General features: G+C 40.7%; 1 protein-coding gene across 1 annotated transcript in view; it reads left to right on the top strand.

Moving 5' to 3' along the window:
• The first annotated feature begins 350 nt into the window (after positions 1 to 350).
• Positions 351 to 21,519, top strand: part of LOC308671238 (alcohol dehydrogenase 1B-like) — a 41,694-nt gene continuing 20,525 nt past the window's right edge. Inside the window, exons 1-8 of the mRNA XM_081333338.1 lie at positions 351 to 483; positions 1,923 to 2,024; positions 3,063 to 3,201; positions 4,998 to 5,085; positions 9,893 to 10,112; positions 13,417 to 13,680; positions 14,911 to 15,046; positions 16,138 to 16,276. Coding sequence (XP_081189464.1) covers positions 466 to 483; positions 1,923 to 2,024; positions 3,063 to 3,201; positions 4,998 to 5,085; positions 9,893 to 10,112; positions 13,417 to 13,680; positions 14,911 to 15,046; positions 16,138 to 16,276 — 1,106 coding nt within the window. The 5' untranslated portion in view covers positions 351 to 465. The remainder of the gene's footprint in view (positions 484 to 1,922; positions 2,025 to 3,062; positions 3,202 to 4,997; positions 5,086 to 9,892; positions 10,113 to 13,416; positions 13,681 to 14,910; positions 15,047 to 16,137; positions 16,277 to 21,519) is intronic.

Here is a 21,519-nt window from a genome sequence, read left to right as displayed (position 1 = left end):
GTTGCTTCTTGTCCTGCCTTCAGGTGCTTTGGAGAATAGCTTGACTCGCTTTTCTTTGTGGCAACCCCTAAGATATTGCAACACTGCTATCATGTCACCCCTAGTCCTTCTCTTCATTAGAAGGTGACTTTGGTAGGGGTGACTTTAGTAGTAGCAATTTCAATATTTGTAAATTCGGTATTCACAAGGCTGTCAATTATTTTCAGGCAACTCAGCTTCTGAGTTGAAACAGTGACCAAGAGAGAGAAAGCTGAAGAGTATTTCCTTTTTTAGCCCAGGGGTGGACCTTGGGAATTAGTGAGCTTGATTGAAAAGCTACTCCCTCTATGCAGTTGAACTTTACAATATAAGTGAAAGGCAAGCTCTCCAACACTCACTGATCAGTTCAGAGACTGTGTGCATTCTTGATCTTTTATAGCCAGAAGGCAGAGAACAACAGCAACTGCAAAGCTGAAAAAAAGCAACATGAGTACTGCAGGCAAAGTAAGTGGAGATGTTTGTTTTTCATTATGGTGAAAGACACCATTTTATTTATTGTATTGTATTTTCTTAGCTTTTCTAATTTCTTCAACTGCAATTATATATGTGGTTTATAAACTGAAAATAAACACGTAAAGTATCCACATACACCTAATTATAACTTTTGTATTAAAACCAAAGTAATAGATTGAAATGGAATTCTGAAAAAGAGCTAACTGAATGTAAAATGTGATCATTGGAAGAAAAAGGCATGTTTTGCATATTGCAAGAGATAGAAAAAGCTCATTGAATTGTGAAATTTAAATTAAATGCAGCACTGCAAGGAAAAGTTTATTTGCAGAAGGATTATAACATTTAACATTTTGATTTTGGTCTAATAAAACAGGGTGAAAGTTGAAAAGGAATAGGCAATGATCCAGCTAACATTGCAATGATTTTATTGGAGTGTTAAACTTATCCTAATGGATTCCTGGTGAAAGGAATCCACCTAGGAATGCTAACTCTAATGTAATTTATGTTTTAATTATTGTGGAGCTACCAGTTACATACAGCTGCAAAATATTTTTTGCAATATTTTTCCATCAGTGGGTAGGAAGAAATGATTGTATGCTGAGATTTGCTAGATGCATAAACTGAGAAGTTACATATTAAAATAATATCATAGGCCTTTTGAGAGCCATTTATGAGTAGTAATTAAGACATCAGGCTAGAAATCAGTAAACCATGAGTTTTTGTCCACCCCAGACACTCAGCCCTAGGAAGAAGGCAATGGCAAACCATTTCTGAAAAACCTTGTCAAGAAAACTGCAGGGACTTGACCATGTAATCACCAAGAACCAAGACTGACTTCTTGAAGATACACACACACACACACACACACACACACACACAGAGAGAGAGAGAGAGAGAGAGAGACAGACAGACAGACAGACAGACAGACAGACAGACAGACACAAACATATCTTTCAAAGCAGCACATTTAAATGCTCAAATGAAAATGAAATCCGTAATAATTTTAGTTTAACTATATGAAAGTATAAATACCAAGCAAAACAAGACTGTATACAATTAAGAATGGATAATTATTTTTTTTAATCCCATTTATATCCCGCCCTTCTCCGAAGACTCAGGGCGGCTTACAATTTAAAGCACAAATCAATGTGCTTAGCAATAGCCTTCATTCTATGTATATGCCTGCTTATTAGGGCTTTCGCCCCCCCCCCCAAGCGGCAAGTTAGATTTAGAGGAAAGCTTCTAGTCTACCAAACTGGATGACAACAGGCAAATCTTGCATGTTAAGTTATCTCAGGGGCCATTTTGGCTAGAAATTATAAGGGAGTTATAATTCTGATATCAGTGATTAATGCAATGAAGGAAATCCAAAAGCTTAGTCAAATGTTACAGTGCCATCCCTTTGATGCCTCTGGGTATATTTTTTACAGGTAATAAGGTGCAAAGCAGCTATTGCTTGGGAGCTGAAAAAACCCCTGAGCATTGAGGAGATTGAAGTAGCACCTCCAAAAGCACATGAAGTCCGCATTAAGGTAAACCAAAAGAATAGCACCATCGATATTATTTCCATTTTTAGCCTCACAGCAGCCTCCTCCTCCTCCTCCTCCTCCTCCTCCTCCTCCTCCTCCTCCTCCTCCTCCTCCTCCGCCTCCTGTTCCTCCTTCTCCTCTTTCTCCTATATTTAACATATATCCAAATGATACTATTACCAATAGGAAAAATAATGATGCCCCCAGTGAGCAGTGTAGGATGAAGTACCATACATCATTTTCTAACTGAGGTTTTCTAACTCAGTTTAGATAATCATAATTTTAACCAAAATAAACAAGTTCTTGAGTTCTGTTTTATTTTTTAGTATTTACAGTCATTCCATTTTTGACATTTTTCTATATTTGGGATATTTTAATATGGCGACTTTTAAAAAATGCAAGATATTGTCTTCCAATCCACCAAAATTGTATTAGGACAATGGTGTTTTTGCTGAATTACGGAAGTGTCAATTTAGAAAGTCACTTTATGTGATTGCAATATGAACTGAATTGACATGAATTTGGGAGACTAAAATGTAAACTAAAACTTTGTTATCCATAAGTTTTCATATTACCTTATTGTTTCAACACAGCCCCAATACAAAAATTTGGGGATTTTGAGGAAGCCTACAGTTCAGAATGTGTATTTTTGAAAGAATATAAACCTACCTTGTGCTGGTTTTGTTTAATTGGCTTCTAACTGTTTTATAAAAAATGAATATTTTCAGATATAGAAACAGTACCCAGCAAAGTTTTATTGGTCATTATCAGGTTTTCATTTCAAGAATTATAATCTCTTTTCATATCTTCATTTCCCTATTCCCTTATTCTGTTAAGCACACTGTGTCTTGCTAGTAGAAATAAAATATTTGGATCAAACAACCCTAACAAGATGTGCTGAAAAACTGCTAGAAAATAATTAGCATCATGATGAATCATAATGTCCCAGCTTGTAAAAATTTTCAGTATGTGGTATGAGATGCAAGCTAAAAATACACCTGAGGGTATTTTCCCATTATCTGGTTCTGTTTTGTTTTGTAGATCGTGGCCACAGGGATCTGTCGCTCAGATGATCATGTGATCAGTGGTGCTTTTGCGATGCCTTTACCAATGGTGCTGGGCCACGAAGCAGCTGGGGTTGTGGAGAGTGTTGGAGAGGGAGTGACTTGTGTGAAACCCGGTATGAGAACAATTGGGGCCCAAGAAGGGATGAGTTACACCAGAACTCTAAAATCTGGCCCAGAATACACTTGGCATATTTTCACTGTCTTTTTGGTAGAACATCTTGTTCTGCTATTCTATGTTCTGAAAAATTAACATAGAATCCAGAATCATTATATAAACCTTTTTTATGAGAAAAAAGAGCTTCGTAAATGCTTTGCCCTAAAGTGGACTTATGATTAGCTTTCCTTTTAGTCGTTATCTCATATAAGCTTCATTTGCATTGACTGTGCATTCCTTTTGTTTAATTTTTATAGACAGATAGATAGTTATTGGCTTGTCATCTAATTTTAGATTAAATCACCTCATCTTGCCATGAGGTTATTCTGGGTGGCTTACAACATTAAAAACAGTAAAATGATATATATTTATAGTTTTAAACACACACCACACACACAAAATAAAAATTATGATTAAAAGATAGGAGGGAAGGGAACAGGATGTGCAGGGGGAGGTGAGATTTGCTATTGGTCCATTAACCACCACAAGTGTGACACTCCCCCATTTGAGGCCCCAAGCCAATTGGCAGAGTCAGGTCTTCAGGTCTTTATAGAAGGCCAGGAGGGTGGGGGCAGATTTCACCCTGGGGGGAGCAAGATGTTCCAAGGGGCGGAGCCATGGAAGAGAAGGCTCTTCTCCTGGACTCCGTCAGCCAGAATTCCTTGACCAACAGGATTCACAGCATGCTTTACAGATGGTCCTCAATTTACAGCCACAACTGAGCCCAAAATTTATGTTGCTAAATGAGACAGTTGTCAAGTGAATTTTGCTCCATTTTACAACCTGTCTTGTAAAGTTAGTAACACAGTTGTTAAGTGAATCTGGCTTCCTCATTGACTTTGGTTGTCAGAAGGTCGCAAAAAGTGATCGATCACATGAGCCCAGGGACACTGCAACCCTCATAAATATGAACCAGTTGCCAAGCATCCAAATTTTTTTATCCTGTGACCATGGGGATGCTGCAATGGTCATTAAGTATAAAAAAAGGCCAGAAATCATTTTTTTCAGTGTCGTAATTTCAAACAGTCACTAAATTACTGGTTGTGTCAAGGACTACCTGTACTTACTGAGCCTGAAGTAATGCAAGAATTAACATAACATTAAAGAACCGGTTTTGTAATAAATTTAGAAAGTAATCTGGTTTATAATGTCGTAGGGAATGCCACAACTGAAGTCTAAACCTGGGGAAAATATTCCGGAACAAGGCATGAGAAACTATTATGTGCTGTTGTCAAGAATAATTACCGGAATGTTTTATAAAGTCATTAATGATAAAGCTTTATTCAAAAGAGGCGTTTCCTTGGTATCAACAAATGGAAGCTCCTAGATATAAGACATTTTGTACTTTAAATCAGGATCATGCCTCTTTTAGTTCCAGGAATAACAGAAACTTCATTTGAATTTAAAAAGCAGTGGATCGGAATGTAAGACATGGGATCCTAAAGTTTTTGTTACACTTATCCTACCATTTATTTAAAAGTAAATGAGCATTTGATTTATCTCCTAATCCTTAGTATCCATCTCTAACTAGAGTACATGTATTATTGTACTTAAAAATGCATAGAAGCGTATCCACAGAATATAGACAATCAAAACTATTTCCAAACATCTTCCTTTCAAAGTATTTTGTACATGGATCCCAAATCAACTGAAAACACCACAATTCAGGAGTATTTTGTTTCATTTATATAGCTCTGTGCTTGCTTGCAGTGGGTTTGAATCATGCTAGCTGTAACTATTTGTTTTGATTTCTAGGAGATACGGTAATTCCACTTTTTGTTCCACAATGTGGAAAATGCAGACCTTGTCAGAGTTCCAAAGGCAACTTGTGTACTTCAAATGAGTGAGCTTCAATTTCTTTTCTTTTTGTCTCTCTATCAAAACTAGTATTTTAATATATATTTTTATTATGATTGAAATTACATTAAAGAGTCCAGAATAACTTTAAATGGAATCAATATATTGTCTCTGGGTTGGCTCCCAAGAAAATTTCTTGGAACGATTCATCATAATCAGTGGTGCTTTAGTTTTTAATTATTAATTTACATCAGGCCTCAATAACTTGGTAGGTCTAGCTTAAGTCTAGATTTAATCCTTTTTCATATACCTCTAACTGAACTTTGAACAAGATGTAGGTATATGAGAACTTAATTGCTTTTTGTACCACATGAGAGATTTAAGGGAGGACTTGTGACTTTTTTTATTTTTTATTTATTTATTTTAATTCCATTTATATCCCGCCCTTCTCCGAAGACTCAGGGAGGCTTACAAACTTAGCAGTAGCCTTCATTCTATGTATATGCCTGCTTATTAGGGCTTTCACACACACCCCAAGCGGCATTATTACAAAGTCAGCTTAATTGCCCCCAACAATCTGGGTCCTCATTTTACCTACCTCTGAAGGATGGAAGGCTGAGTCAACCTTGAGCCTTGTGGGATGCGAACCTGCACTAATTGCAGGCAGCTGGTGTTACTTAAGGAGGCATTAGCCCACTGCTCCACCAAGACTTTCAATAGCAAATCAACTGTGGCTTCTGAATAAGTCCAGGGCAATCCTCAAATTCTTCTAGAATGTTATCCAAATTTTCTTTCTTTCGTCTCTTATCCAACACATACTCTGAATACACAAAATTAAGATACTGTACGTGTAAATTAAGTTTTTCAACAACAGCATATAGAACAGGCAAAAGATTAAAAAGGGTGTTGCAAGTCTCCGCAAGTAAGAATTTGTTTGCTAACTTTCATAATTCCGATCTATTGTATAACATTCCTCTAATTTCACCTAGAAATTTAATCTCCTGAGGAGAGGCTGAAAAACACCAGCTGGCTAAAATTTTTGAGGTCTGGATTTGGCTTTCCCACTAAAAAGCAGCATTCTTCCCACTACCATTCTGTAGGTCTAGCCACCTTCAACAATGAATAGCATCTCTGCATTCAGTATACAAAATCTGGTACCCATCATGAAACTTGACTGGACAAAAAATGGGCGTATCCCCTGCTCTGATATCTGCCTTCAAGGGTTTCAGTGATGTATTAATCTTAATTGTAAAGGTGGAGTGCTAATCATATTCCATGATAACCTTGGCAACTTCAGAAATTCTACTTAGAGATACCTACATGCAAGTATGTATACCAGAGATTGGGCTTTAGAAACATAGTAGGGATTCTGCTGGCAGAGTCACCACCTAGCTCCCTAGCAACATACAGTATATGACTTGCTTCAGTTCATCTTGGGGAGGGTGTTGGAGACTATGAATTCTGGGGGACTTTATGCGCTTGAAACAGGATCATTAGTGGCTCAGGAAATCCTGGTCACAAAGGCCACCATGGGCTGACCCCAGCAGAGACCCCTCCTTGTCCTGCTAGCTAATGCCTTTGATCATGACTTCTGGAGTGCTTCTAGGGACTAGGAGTTGGAAATACGGTATTGCAGTGCTTTCATTCCTTTCTGAATGGAAGCCAGTAGAGAAGTGGGTACTGTGGTGCTGGAGAAGACTCCTGCGAGTCCCTTGGACTGCAAGGCGATCAAACCGGTCAGTCCTAGAGGAGATCAACCCTGACTGCTCTTTAGAAGGCCAGATCCTGAAGTTGAAAATCAGATACTTTGGCCACCTAATGAGAAGGAAGGACTCACTGGAGAAGAGCCTAATGCTGGGAAAGATCGAGGGCAATAGAAGAAGGGGACGACAGAGAATGAGGTGGCTGGATGGAGTTACTGAAGCAGTAGGCGTGAGCTTAAATGGACTCCAGAAGATGGTAGAGGACAGGAAAGCCTGGAGGAACGTTGTCCATAGGGTCGCGATGGGTCGGACACGACTTCGCAACTAACAACAACAACAACAAGAGAAGTGGGATGAGCAGGCAGGCCTGTTCCCTCTTTTATATGGTGTATTACCTACATTGGCATTCTCTCCCATGCTATATAATGTCTATATGAACCCACTCATCCTTTAGTTCAAAATAAAGCACCATCAACATACAGTGTATATCCAGCTTATACTTAAAACAAAGCAGGAGAGTCTGCGAAGCCTCTAATTCCTGGAGGCTATAAGGATCTAGATGGGACAAAGCAAGCTGGATTGAATCCCAATTACTCAGACCTTCATTACCTCCAGAGTGTATTATGTAGTGATGGGAGCACCCCGATACTCCCATATTACACCCCTCCTGCGTGAGCTGCATTGGCTACCGGTTGCCCTCCGGGTGAGATTTAAGGTGCTGGTACTTACCTTTAAAGCCCTACATGGCTTAGGCCTGGGATACTTGCAGGACCATCTGCTGCCGGGAACGAATTCCCATCGCCCAGTACGCTCACACAGAGAAGGCCTCCTCAGGGTACCGTTGGCTAGACAATGTCGGCTGGCGACCCCCAGGGGGAGGGCCTTCTCTGTGGGAGCGCCAGCCCTGTGGAATCAGCTCCCCCCTGAGCTTCGAATGGCCCAAAATCTCCAGTCCTTTCGCCGTGGCCTCAAAACACTCCTTTTCCACCTGGCTGACCTGGACTGACAGGCATTTTAATTATATTTACAATTTTTAATTTATTTTTAATTTTTAATTTTAATTTATTGCACAGATGATTTTAATTTTATTTTTATCTTAATTTCTGTACTTATTATATGTTTTGTTGTTAGCCGCCCTGAGTCCTTTGGGAGATAGGGCGGGATATAAATCCCATTAATAAATAAATAAATAAATTACAACAATGCATAGAGGCCATATCTGAAGACAAACCTAAAAACTACAGCTGGCACAGAGTCTGCACTTTGACTAGTTTGAGCCAGTTAAGCAGAATGGCACCTATATTGTGGGCACTGCAGTGGCTTCCAGTAGATATCCAAGTACAATTCAAGATGCTGGATTGAGCCCATAAATGCCAAAATATGTGCTTAGAGTATCTCCAGAAACGTTTCCTCCAGGCTGATTCTGGCCTGTTTAGGCCTTCCACAGGCGGATACCCTGGGTATCCCCACACTCTGGCAGGTAAAGGCAAGATAGAAGTTTCTCATTTGCTGCCCTAACTCTGATATCCAGATGGACTCTACTTTAGCCACCTTCTGGAAAACTGACAAAACTTGGCTGTTCCAACAAATTTTGGGAAATCAATCCCTTTTACTGTTTGTGAACCACATAAGCAATTGTGGTAGTGTAGAGGTAATGGAAAACAAGCAAGCAAACAACCTTGAATTTCAACTAGGGACTGTTTGTCTGTGGAGATTCCCAGTTATCCGGGTCATGGTTGTCTCAAAGGTGCTTTTTCAAAAGGCAATTGGACTATGGTTTTTTTTTTCCCTTGAGGAGGAAGAAGACATTTCGCTTCTCATCCAAGAAACTTCATCAGTTCTGACTGATTGGGGGTGGGAACGGAAGGATTAGTTTTGACAGGATGTTGAGGGTGGGGGTGTAAGGATTATATTTCTTTGCAGACATCTGGTTGTTAGCACTCCCTCTGAGATAATAATAATAATAATAATAATAATAATAATAATAATAATAATAATAATAATAATAATAATAATAATAATAATAATAATAATAATAATAAAGTTGGAAGGGACCTTGGAGGTCATCTAGTCCAACCCCCTGCTCAGGCAGGAAACCTTATACCATTTCAGGCAAATGGCTGTCCAGTCTCTTCTTAAAAACCTCCAGTGTTGGAGCATTCACCACCTCTGGAGGCAGGTTGTTCCACTGGTTAATTGTTCTGTCAGTAAGTTTCTCCTTAGTTCTAGGTTGCTTCTTTGGTTAGTTTCCATCTGTTGCTTCTTGTCCTGCCTTCAGGTGCTTTGGAGAATAGCTTGACTTCTTTGTGGTAGCCCCTGAGAAATTGGAACACTGCTATCATGTCAGAGAATATCCACCCCCCCCCTCCCTCCCAACCATCCAGCCGGACTGAAGAAGCTTCGTGGATGAGAAGCGAAATTCTTCTTCCTCAAGGGAAAAGAAAAAAAACATAGTCCAGTTGCCTTTTTAAAAAATCATCTTTGGTTCAACTAGGACTCAATTTGGACAGGTGTGCATGTGAAAATATGCATAATTGTAAAGGCTGGGCAGAGGCAATTAGAAAACTCTCTCCCTGGAGTTTGCATTTGGACTAGAATTCCCCCCCCCCTCATTATGCTATACCCAAATATTTTTTCCAGTAAAAAGGACAGTTTATTGGCAGATTTTCCTCAGCAAAGGAGAAAAGGGTTTAATTTTCTCCCTGCTGCTGGGCTGGCTGAGTTTTACCGTAGCCACACTCTTATCAAAATACAGCTGCTGTTTTTCTGTGATGTGCGAATAATGTGGCTCAGTCCAAGGGCCTAAATAACACCACATCCTAAGGTTGTAGTTTGGTTCCTTTCTCACATGACACTAGAATGCAAACTATTTGACTGGGTTTTAGCCTAACATGTTCAGCAGAGGCACCCATGCTCTCCCTCCCTCCCTCCTTCCCTCCTCAACGCGCACTTAGAAAACCCCAAAGGCTAACTGCAAAGAACATTTAATAGCTTGTAGACTTTGACTTTCAGTCTTAGCAAAATCTCCCTTTGTCAACTGTAACCTTCTCTCTCTCTCTCTCTCTCTCTCTCTCTCTCTCTCTCTCTCTCTCTCTCTCTCTCTGTGTGTGTGTGTGTGTGTGTGTGTGTGTGTGGTTTTTTTTTTTACAGCATTAGTTCAGGCAGTGGCTTAATGCCTGATGGCACCAGCCGATTCACATGCAGAGGAAAAAGCCTCCACCACTTCATTAGCACCAGCACCTTCACTGAATACACTGTGGTGCATGAGAACGCAGTGGTCAAAATTGATCCTTCAGCCCCTCTGGAAAAAGTATGTCTGATTGGCTGTGGGTTTTCCACCGGTTATGGGGCAGCCGTACAGACAGCTAAGGTAAGTCCTAGAGCATTGATTTCAACAACATATACTTTATTTAAATCCAGCTCCAGTTATGTGTGCATATCTGCCTGCCACACATTTTGTGGATTGGATTCAGGATGCATTTGCCCTGTTCTTCACCCAGCATTCTTTGTTCCATGTTAAATTCCCAGGATGCAAAATATATTTTAATTGTCAAGAGCCATTGGCATTTCCTATAACGCTTCCATATAGTCCAATGTCAATAGCGTCTAACCGGATTAGCTAGGATTTTGGCCCTCCAGAGCACATGTGCTCCCCTCTGAAAAGCTCTGTCCCAAACATGGAAAGCTTGAGATGAAAAATGAGAGGGGACATTTTTTTACACCCACACTCTTTCCAGGCTCACTGATCCAGTCTGTCAATGAATGGGTCCATTGTAGCCATGGATTGCTGAAAAAAACATCCTCTTGCTAACCAACCTAAGAACACAAAAAATAGCTTCCTAACAGTAACCCACTCATTCCCCCAATCCTACCTTTCCTTTGCTGTGTTTGTTTTCACAATGAGCAAAAAAATAAAAATAAAATACTGTGGCTGGCTGACTGGCTGTCCTAAAGGACACTGATGCAGCTTGCCTGCAGAGAGAAAGGAATACAAGTAGTCCTTGACTTACAACCACAACTGGGACCAGAATTTCCATTGCTATGCAAGATGATTGCTAAGTGAGTCATGCCCAATTTTATGACTTTTTCTGCAATGTTTGTTACGTGAATTACTGCACTTGTCTCGTGAAGCGTTAATACCACTTGATAGTGCCTTGGAATACTGCATCTAGTTTTGGTTGCCATGATGTAAAAAAGATGTTTAGACTCTGGAAAGAGTGCAGAGAAGAGCAACAAAGATGACTAGGGAGTCTAAAATATATGAAGAGCGTTTGCAGGAATTGGGTATGTCTCTTTTAATGAAACAAAGGACTAGGACATGATAGCAGTGTTCCAATATCTCAGGGGTTGCTGCAAAGAAGAGGGAGTCAAGCTATTCTTCAAAGCATCTGAAGGCAGGACAAGAAGCAATGGATGGAAACTAATCAAGGAGAGGAGCAACCCGGAACTAAGGAGAAATTTCTTGACAGTGAGAAAAATTAATCAGTGGAATGACTTGCCTCCAGAAGTTGTGGGTGCTTCAAGAAGAGACTGGACAACTATTTGTCTGAAATGGTATAGGGCAGGGGTAGGCAACCTTGGCTCTTTTATGACTTGTGGACTTCAACTCCCAGAATGGCTGGCTCAGGAATTGAAGCCCAGGAGTCATAAAAGAGCCAAGATTGCCTACCCCTTGTATAGGGTTTCCTGCTTAAACAGGGGGTTGGACTAGAAGATCTCCAAGTTCCCTTCCAGCTCTGTTATTCTGAATCCAGCTTTCCCCTTTACTTTTCTTATTGGAAGTTGGCTGGAAAGGTTTCAGTTGGGGATCACATGTTCCTTGGATGCTGTAATCATTTTCAATACATGCCGGGGCTTGATTATAAGACTGTTGGGATAAGTATGAGAACCAGCTCTAAGTCACTTCAAATGTCATTGAATTAATGGTTGTACGTTGAGGACCATTTGTACCAAGAAATCATAAAGTAGGATTGAGAAGAATTTTCTCCAAAGGAAAACCATTTTCTCCATAGAGAAGTTCAGTATCTCAAATATCAAACACAGAAGCTTTTAAGAGTTTGGGGCCAGTTGGCAGAATATTTTTACTGCCATGGGAAAAACCTGTTGAAAACCTGTTAAAAGCAAACAAAAAACAAAAAACGGAGAAAATATAGAAGAAACCTCTGTTTATGGGAACTGTTTCCACTCATCAGTGGAACCCAAGAACTGCACCTGTAGCAAAGAATAGCAAAACATACACCCCATCAGCCAAGTATGAACACTGCCACTTTAGTTATCCTTAAAATATTTTAGGCAGCTTTTCATTATATGATTGCCAATGCATTTAAAACAATTATATATAAAAACATTATTATAACTTGTAAGCCACCCAGAATCACTTTAGAGGGAAGATGGGCACCATAAAAATGTAACAAATAAATATGTAAATTAATAAATTACACACAGGCAAAGAGTAAAAGACATATTAATGGAAGTTAGCTCAGCAGTGGAAGACGTAGCCTAAAAAGCTATGTTTAACCGACCCCTAAAATATTGGGGTATTTTGTATCATGTATCATGATGTACTGAGAACAGAGGCCATGCAAGCTGAAGACTATCCTAGGTGCATTTGGGTTCCGCAGAGAGTAAGGAGAAACTAGGAAAATTGAAGTTGAAAATTGGATTTAAAACACTTTCGAAACAATTGGCAGATGGAATAGATGTGGAATACCCGAGCTCATGACTAAATATTTCAAAAATATTGTATTTTATATATAATAGAAGGCCCATATTAGATACGCCATAGCTCTGTAGACTATGTTATATATGGACAACTTTCACCAAAGAGAATGAACCAAATAATTTGAAAATAAACCTCAGACAAATTCTGTTTTTCAGATGTTAGTTAAATACAGTAAAGTACTTAAGATTTTTTTTCCCACATCAGGGTAATTTATCCTACATAGATCACCTAACTCAGTGGTGGCGAACCTATGGCACGCGTGCCAGAGGCGGCACTCAGAGCCCTCTCTGTTGGCATGCGTGCCACTGCCATCAGCAGCAGGTCCATCAGGCTGCCACCACCACCTGGAGCAGGAGCCCCGCCCAGCACAAAGGAGGCGAAGCGGCCGACTAGCAAGCTCGAATAGAGGTGGTAGAGCAGAGGTCACTAACCATTGTCGATTGGTGAACTGGAAGAAAAGGGAGGGGCTGCAAATGGGGCAGGGCTAGTGCCTGCATGATACTAACTAACCCTGCCCTGTTCTTGCATGGTGCAGTGCCTTGTATCTGTACCCTGTGGTGTGGCGGCGGCCATTTTTGCGCCTTGCAGCACGGTGGCCCATGTTTTCACCCCTGGTTTTTGCTTGCCAAAGCGGCACTCAGAGACACTTCCCTGTCTCCCCCCGCCCCCCCCGAGAGCACCACAATGTTGATGTGGCCCTGGCACTTTGCGATAAATAAGTGGGTTTTGTGTTGCGGTTTTGGCACTCGGTCTCTAAAAGGTTCGCCATCGCTGACCTAACTTTTGAAAGCCAAACCAAGCTGTAGTTTTCTATGATATTTCTAGTGTATTTATTTTCCTTTTATTTTATTTTTTTGTATTTTCCATTAGTGTATGTGTTTTTTCCTACTTTTGTAAGTCTTAAGATAATTTAAAAAACTGTTCAATGCGTATTGACGTTACGGTTTTCTAGGTGGAGGCTGGTTCTATCTGTGCTGTCTTTGGCTTGGGTGGAGTTGGTCTCTCAGTGGTCATGGGCTGTAAAGCAGCTGGAGCTTCCCGAATCATTGGAGTTGACATCAACAAGGATAAATTTGCTAAGGCTAAAGAAATGGGAGCCACAGAATGTATCAATCCCCAGGATTTCCAGAAACCCATCAATGAAGTGGTCTTTGACTTGACTGGGGGTGAAGGAGTAGACTATTCTTTCGAAGTGGTTGGACGCACTGAAACCATGGTATGTGAAAACTGTCGTAACAAATAACTCAGATAACACAGAAGTAACATAGTCCATTGTGTAGCTATATTGGGTGTGAAATGTCTTATGACAAATGTTGGGTGTAGCAATCTAAAGCCTCATAAGTGTAATGCTTTCTGTAAATTGTGATAGAGCATTTTTTCCCCAACATTGCATAATGATTACAAGATCAAATAGATGAACTTGAGCCAATCCTATGATCAAGGATTGTTATAAAGTTAACATTGGATTGAATGCTATGGGGGAGAATCATATGTATTACCTTGACTTCTCTGAAGGAATACACTGTCGAAATTCAGAAATGTATATCGCTGCATTCCAATTACAGTAAAGCACATATAGAAACAACATATAAAGCACATATAGAAACAATCAATTGTATGGCCCAGATGGAATGCATGACGAGTTGAATTATGTGTTGTGTAGAAAAAATTCTCTTTGTCTATCCTGATTCTTCCAAAATTTATGTTGCCAAGTGAGACAGAGGTTAAGTGAACTTTGTTCCATTTTATGACCTTTCCTGCCACCACTGTTAAGTGAATCACTGCAGTTGTTAAGTTAGTAACACTGTTAAATGAATCTGGCTACCCCATTGACTTTGCTTGTCATAAGGTTGCTTTGGGAAGCATCAACCATGGCCTCTCTTGCGGGCACTGTAAAGGGTTGTCATGCTTAGATTCTGGTGTCTGAGAATTCGTGTCTGATTGGGGATTTAAACACTTAAATATATCTATCACTGGACTGTGATACAGTTTTATAATTTGAGTCACTGTTTTAACTAATTCATGTACACTTCTTTTTCCTTCCATTCAATTGTGTCTGATTCTTGGAGATTGTCTGAACAAGTCCCTGCAGTTTTCTTGACAAGTTTTTCAGAAGTGGTTTGCCATTGCCTGCTTCCTAGGGATGAGAGAGGGTGACTGGCCCAAGGTCACCCAGCTGGCTTTGTGCCTAAGACAGAACTAGAACTCACAGTCTCCTGGTTTCTAGTCTGATGCCTTGACCACTACACCAAACTGGCTTTCATATGTAAAGTACCACAAACAAAAAGGAAGTAAATGAGAATGTAATTGCCTACAAGTAATTTCTCTATTCTTCGTTTGGTTGTAACCTGCATAAAAAGTGGAGGATGTTGAAGAACAATGTATAAATATAAAAATATGAATGAATAGATAAAGGGTGTATCTTTGGTTTGTTTGTTTGCTGTAGTTGTCTGCCCTTGCTTCCTGCCATGAGAATTTGGGGACCAGCGTCATGGTGGGGGTGCCCCCAAATGCAAGTAAGATCACTTATGACCCTCTGATGCTTTTCACTGGCCGCACCTGGAAAGGATGTGTCTTTGGAGGTATAGTAGAAAGTGTGAATAACAAGTGTAAAAAAAAATCTCTTACTATGCAATTATCAGAGAATATGTGTATTGGGGATATTAATGATTTCTGGGGATATATTTCCAGATAATAATAGGTAACTCACATTTAGGGAACTATAGATATATATTTATTTTAACTTTAGTGTTACTGCATTCCAAGCCAATCCTGAGCAGATTGGCACATAAAAAGTAACACAAAGCAGAAAAAAATGGATCAGGTCACTCAATACAAAAACATACAAAAATTTGTCATAGCTATTTGTCATAGCTATTAAAATAATTAAAATAATCCGGCTCATTACTGACTCAGGTTTTTTAAATGGTTTAGCTTTAGCATATGGGCTGAATAAGCAAGGTATGGCTTAAACCAGGGGTAGGCAACCTTGGCTCTTTTATGACTCATGGACTTCAACTCCCAGAATTCTGGGAGTTGAAGTCCACGAGTCATAAAACAGCCAAGGTTGCCTACCCCTGGCTTAAACAAACTGGCATTTGCAGAGGTAAACTGCATGCATATCCCAAGAATGATGATTTCAGCTCCCCAAGTCCACATAGATAATAAATAGTAAAAGTTTTCTACTATTTAGAAATTAGAAAGACAAAAAAGAAGAAGCAATTATACAATAAGACATTAAGGACTTAAAACAGCTAATGATTAAATTCTGAGACGCTTAATATAATTACAATAAACCAAGGAAAGTCCCAGCCCCAACTAAGTTTATGAAGTATTCCACCTACTTTGCGTCATCACTCCAGCCACGGTGCAGCTCCTGGCTGTAAAAGGTTGTCAGTCTCTCACTTAGTGTGACATCTAAGCCCAATCACATTACTGAAATGTAAAGCAAAAAAGTTTTATTCTAATTTTCTCCCTTCCGTTACTATCTTCCCTTCCAAGATAGAAGCCTCTTCCATGACAACCAAAACTACAGCCCAGGAAGAAGCAACTTAGGATGGATTCCATTTAGCATTAGTTTAAATCTGCAGAAAGACTAAACTCTCATCCATCTTTTCACAATTTTTACTGGGATTTTTCCAATAATTCACATTCTGATCAATCATTTTTTCAGGGTGGAAAAGCAAAGACTCTGTCCCCAAGCTGGTTTCAGACTTCATGCAGAAGAAATTTATTTTGGATCCATTAATCACTCATACATTACCTTTTGAGAAAATCAACGAAGGGCTGGATATGCTCCGGTCAGGAAAAAGGTAATAATGCACTCTATGTTTCTCTTTTGTCCCATTTTTGTTATTTATTACTATTGGCCCTTCAAGCTAGACCAGATTAGAAAATCAAAGTCATGAAGGAGAATACTACTTCTGTTGTAACTTATGCTGATAGAATCTTGCAAGTCTGAATGTGCTCCCTTCCTTTTATTTTCATGTGAATCAGGAACTCACTTGCCTAAAACATTTATGTATGTTATATTCCTGGCCTGGATTCGGGTTTCTTTTATCTGATATATCCCTTGGCAACAGCTCTTCCTCCTGTCCCTCCAGGCCTTTCTCTCTGTCCTCTACAATTACTCATACTTTCTGTAGGATGGATACTAAAGTACAAGCAGAGAATAATGGAAGGGACCTTGGAGTTCTTCTAGTCCAGACATGTCAAACACAAGGCCCGGGGGCCAGATCCGGCCCGCGAAGTGGTTTCATGTGGCCCGCGAAGCCATCCTGGAAACAGGGAATGGCCCCCACTGCCTTGGCCCTGGCCCAGAGACCCTCCTGCCAGAGACCCTCAGATCTCTCCCACTCCTGCCCAGGCCCCCATAGGCGCCCTTGATGTGAATGATGTAGAGCTGGCCATGCCCACCCAGTAGGCCATACACACTCTAGCCACGCCCACCCAGTAGGCCACGCCCACCCTGGCCATACCCACCCGGCCCCCTGAGGGCAACTGCAATGCTGATGCGGCCCTCAATGAAATTGAGTTTGACACCCCTGTTCTAGTCCAACCCTCTGCGCAGGCAGGAAACCCTATACCATTTCAGACAATCAGTTGTCCAATCTCTTCTTAAAAACCTCCAGTGTTACCTCCACAATTTCTGGAGGCAAATCATTCCACTGATTAGTTGTTCCAACCATCAGAAAATTTCTCCTTAGTTCTAGGTTGCTCCCCTCCTTGATTGGTTTCCATCCATTGCTTCTTGTCCTGCTTTCAGGTGCTTTGGAGAATAGGTTGACCCCCTCTTTTTTGTGGAAGTCCCTTAGATATTGAAGTCCCTTAGATATCATGTCACCCCTAGCCAGGACTGAAGGATCCAATTTGAGTTGGTCACTGGGACCAGAGGTTTATTCTTCCAAGCTTTCAGGCTTCTGCTGGAGAACATCCTCAGGGAACTTCTCTCTCTCTCTCTCTCTCTCTCTCTCTCTCTCTCTCTCTCTCTCTCTCTCTCTCTCTCTCTCTCTCTCTCTCTCTCTCTCTCTCTCTCTCTCTCTCTCTAATGTATGCACTGGGCAGTTCTAAACATTGTATTTATATGGTGCCTGGCTGAGTGAGGCTTTTAGTTGTTAATTAGGGTATTGATGGCCTGCTATTAAGTCATTAATTGTTGTTTCCTTGTGGTGCTGCACCCTTGGCTCCTAAATACATGATAAGCTGGTGGTAAATCAGCATTTCTGTTGACTGACAAGGGGACCTGTTTCCGAGGCTTCAATCACATGCCAGGATTGTAATAAATCTTGAAAAAGGTTGATTAAGAAATTGTCCCTGGACATGCAGCATCAGATGGATACAACCCCAAACAGCCAACGTAGGAGATGATTCGAGAACATGACTCATGAGGAAGCGGGGGAAAAGGAATAAAAGCCTCCTTTCTCCACTTCCCCAACCTTTGGATTTCTCACCTTGGATTTGAAGATAACTAGCAAGAGGTTTGACAAACTAGCAAAAGGTTTGAGGGGAAATTAGGAAATTAGAAACCACCAACAGAATATTACAACCACACGAAATCAGCATAGCACACAAGCTAACTGAAGTCTGACAAAACATCCTAAACAAATTTTAAAAAACCAGCAACCCCAGAAGAAAAAAACAGGAGTCATCTGAAACGTACAATGTAATGACTGCAATTATCACTATGTAGGAAAAACAGGCAGAAGACCAGCATAGCACATCCATGAACACCAACTAGCAGTTAGAAGACATGATGAAAACTCTTTAATTTCAGAACATATAGACAGATTTAACCATTGTTTCAATTGGGAAAATGTGACTGTTGTGTACTGGGTTCGTTGCGCAGGAATGAAGACAAGGCGAGTGAGTTCAGCTAAGATCATGGTTCATTGCTTGCAGGATCTGAACTAGAGAACAGGGCTACAGATGCAGCAATTTATACCCTGGCCCCTAGGCGGCGGCCAATAGGTTTGAAGCAGCCTATTGCCGCCCTAGGAGCAACCAATAGCAGCGCTGGAGACGGGAGCCATTAGCTAGCTTCCCTGCTCAAACAGTCTCCCAGCAATACCACGTGGTGTTAACAAAACAAGCCCAATACATTACAGTGACCATCCTAGATCAACCCAACTCCAAAAATGCCACAGAATTCCTAGAAGCCTGGCACTCTGACAAATCAGCCATCAATAGACACAAAGACATTAGCAACATCTGTAAACTATGCAAAAGAGACAATCAACCAGCCCAAAAGGGAAGAAAAAGACCCAAGCACCTCTCCAGCAGCTGTCAGCACCCAGATCAGCATAGATTAACTCCAAGGTTAACATCAGACCAACAGTCAAGTAAACAAGACCCAAGCAAAGAATCTCTAAGACCAGCCCCACCAACACTGTCAGGCGAGCCACTAGAATATAAACTGAGAGCAAACTCCACTCCTTACTAGCACTGATGACACTACCTAGTTTGGGTATTGAAACGTCTGCAGGTAAATAAGCAAACTCAGAGAGCACCAAGGACCCCTCATTAGTGTTTGCATTTGGAGGGGAAGAGATTACAAGAGAATAAGCAGGGAGACAATGGGGAATGCAGGTCGTCCTTGGTTAATAACCACCCTTTCCGTGACCTTTCAAAGTTATGACAGCACTGAACAAGTGGTACTTATGACTGATCCTCAAAGTTCCAGCTGTCCCAGCATCTCTAGTCATATGATTTTAATCTGGGCATTTGGCAACTAGTTCCTACTTATGACAGTTGGAGCAAGTTGCTTTGGTAAGTCTCCTGCACTTGCCAGTAGCCACTCCCGACCAGTGCTGCTCACATTTTGCTGTACCGGCCTGTTGTGCACCTTGTGCATTCCCCCTCACTCAACAGCAGCCACCTGAAGGCCGCCTTGCTTGTGCCATACTGCAGTGACACCTTGTGCATCTTCTCACACCCTGCAAAAGACACTGACCAGCTGGCCCACCTTGTTGCAAGGCACTTGGGACTTGCAATTTCTTTCCAGCTTTCCCACTGACTTTTGTTATTGGAAGCTGGCAGGAAATTGCAAGGTGGATCTCCCTTAATGACCTGAAAATCTTGCTTATATAGCTGCTGTTAAGTACACAAGTGAAGCATCTCTAGAAACAGGTTGGATCATCAGAGGAGATCATGAAATGCTAATAGTACTCTTTAATGTTAAAAACAAAACTCATATTTATCTTATTTCTCTTTTTCAGCATCCGGACTGTCTTAAAATTTTAAGTCGAAGGAGAAAGAAGAAAACCAATTACAGAATATTTTCTTAAATTGCTGATGTACCCTAGCTGCAGTTTAGATAATAACAACATGTCCTTCTACTTTATCTTCAGGGACCAAATGCATGTGGAAGACTTTTAAGAAATTCATTTTAGGAAAAAATGTTATGATCACAAAATTTAAAACTTATTTGGCTAATTACAAGCTAAGCTTGTAAGCCGCCCTGAGTCTTCGGAGAAGGGCGGGATATAAATGGAATTAAAATAAAATAAAATAAATAAAAAATTAGATTATTGTCTCCAGGTATAGAAATATTGAGCTCATATTTTCTAATCATGGATCTCTCTCTCTCTCTCTCTCTCTCTCTCTCTCTCTCTCTCTCTCTCTCTCTCTCTCTCTCTCTCTCTCTCTCTCTCTCTCTCTCTCTCTCTCTCTCTCTCCTCCAAATAAATAAATGCTACATAGTTTTAGATCTTTAACATATTCTTGTTATGTAGGTATTTTTTGAATAAAGAAATTTTGAATTATACATTGTATATAGATTTATTCATCTGCTGTTCATCTAGTATTTCAGTTAATTATTTTGATCTCCAAAATTGCAAGAGTCCTGAGGTGCTCAAGAGTATCTGTTCCCCTGTGCATGTACATAAATGGATAGATGTGCAAGTATCTTATATACATAAAACCAGCACCAGCTAGCTAGAGTAGACAACTTTGTGTGAATTTGATTGGAACAAATATTTCATTCGAGCTCATTTAGTAACTTTAATCAATTAAGAGCTGTCCATAAAATAAACTTATTGAGTTACATCTAAAACCATATGAAGGCTTCATTTATAAGATTTAGGTATGTTTTCCAGATATCCAGTGTAACTGAATTAATATAAAACAATTTTATAGTAGATTTATAAACTTCCCTTAAAATGTTGGAAGGTTTACCCTGACAAAACTCTCATATTTTCATCCCTATTGGAAAACATGCAAATACACTTTTCCTCGGTCAAGCCTCAGAGAAAAGTCTTTTGCTGAACTTTTGGGCATACAGCCAAGAACCAGGTAACACCTTGTAAAATGTTGCAGGTAAGCGCCGGGAAAACCAAGCCTAAGCAATTGGGAAACTCATATAACAAATTCCACCAAGAACTACTTGCCCTGCCCTTGATGGGATTAACTCCCAAAATAGAAACTGGACAAAAGGAATATCTCTTAAGACAAGAAGGGGAACTCCGGACAACCATTAAAACACAAAAGAAGGAACCATCAAACCCCATAGCCCTAGGGTAGAAAAAGCATATAAAAACCACAACTCAGGACCTGAAAACCACCTTGCAAGGCAGGAATGCTGAAGTCATTTCTCTTTCACTCTACTGCCTTCCTGTAATAAAGACCTGCTTTGCGGTAGCTGCTGTCCTCAAATTTCTTCATCGTCGGCTTTTTCCAGGTGGAAACGATCCGGGAAATTCTTCTGACAAAAAAAAAAGATAAAGGAATCCCTGCAGATTTAACACCACTAGTCCTTGCTGACTATAGAACAGACATGTCAAACACAAGGCCCGGGGGCTGGATCCGGCCTGCGAAGTGGTTTCATGTGGCCCACGAAGCCATCCTGGAAACAGTGAGGGAACAGCCCCCGCTGCCTTGGCCCTGGCCCAGAGACCCTCCTTCTGCCAGAGACCCTCAGATCTGTCCCACTCCTGCCCAGGCCCCCATAGGCACCCTTGATGCGAACAATGTAGAGCTGGCCACGCCCACCCAGTAGGCCATACGCACTCTAGCCACGCCCACCCTGGCCACGCCCACCCGGCCCCCTTAGGGAAACTGC

The sequence above is a fragment of the Vipera berus genome, assembly GCF_964194415.1.
Source record: "Vipera berus genome assembly, chromosome: 7".
NCBI classification, from domain to species: Eukaryota; Metazoa; Chordata; class Lepidosauria; order Squamata; family Viperidae; genus Vipera; species Vipera berus.
This window is presented reverse-complemented; position numbering and strand designations above follow the sequence as displayed.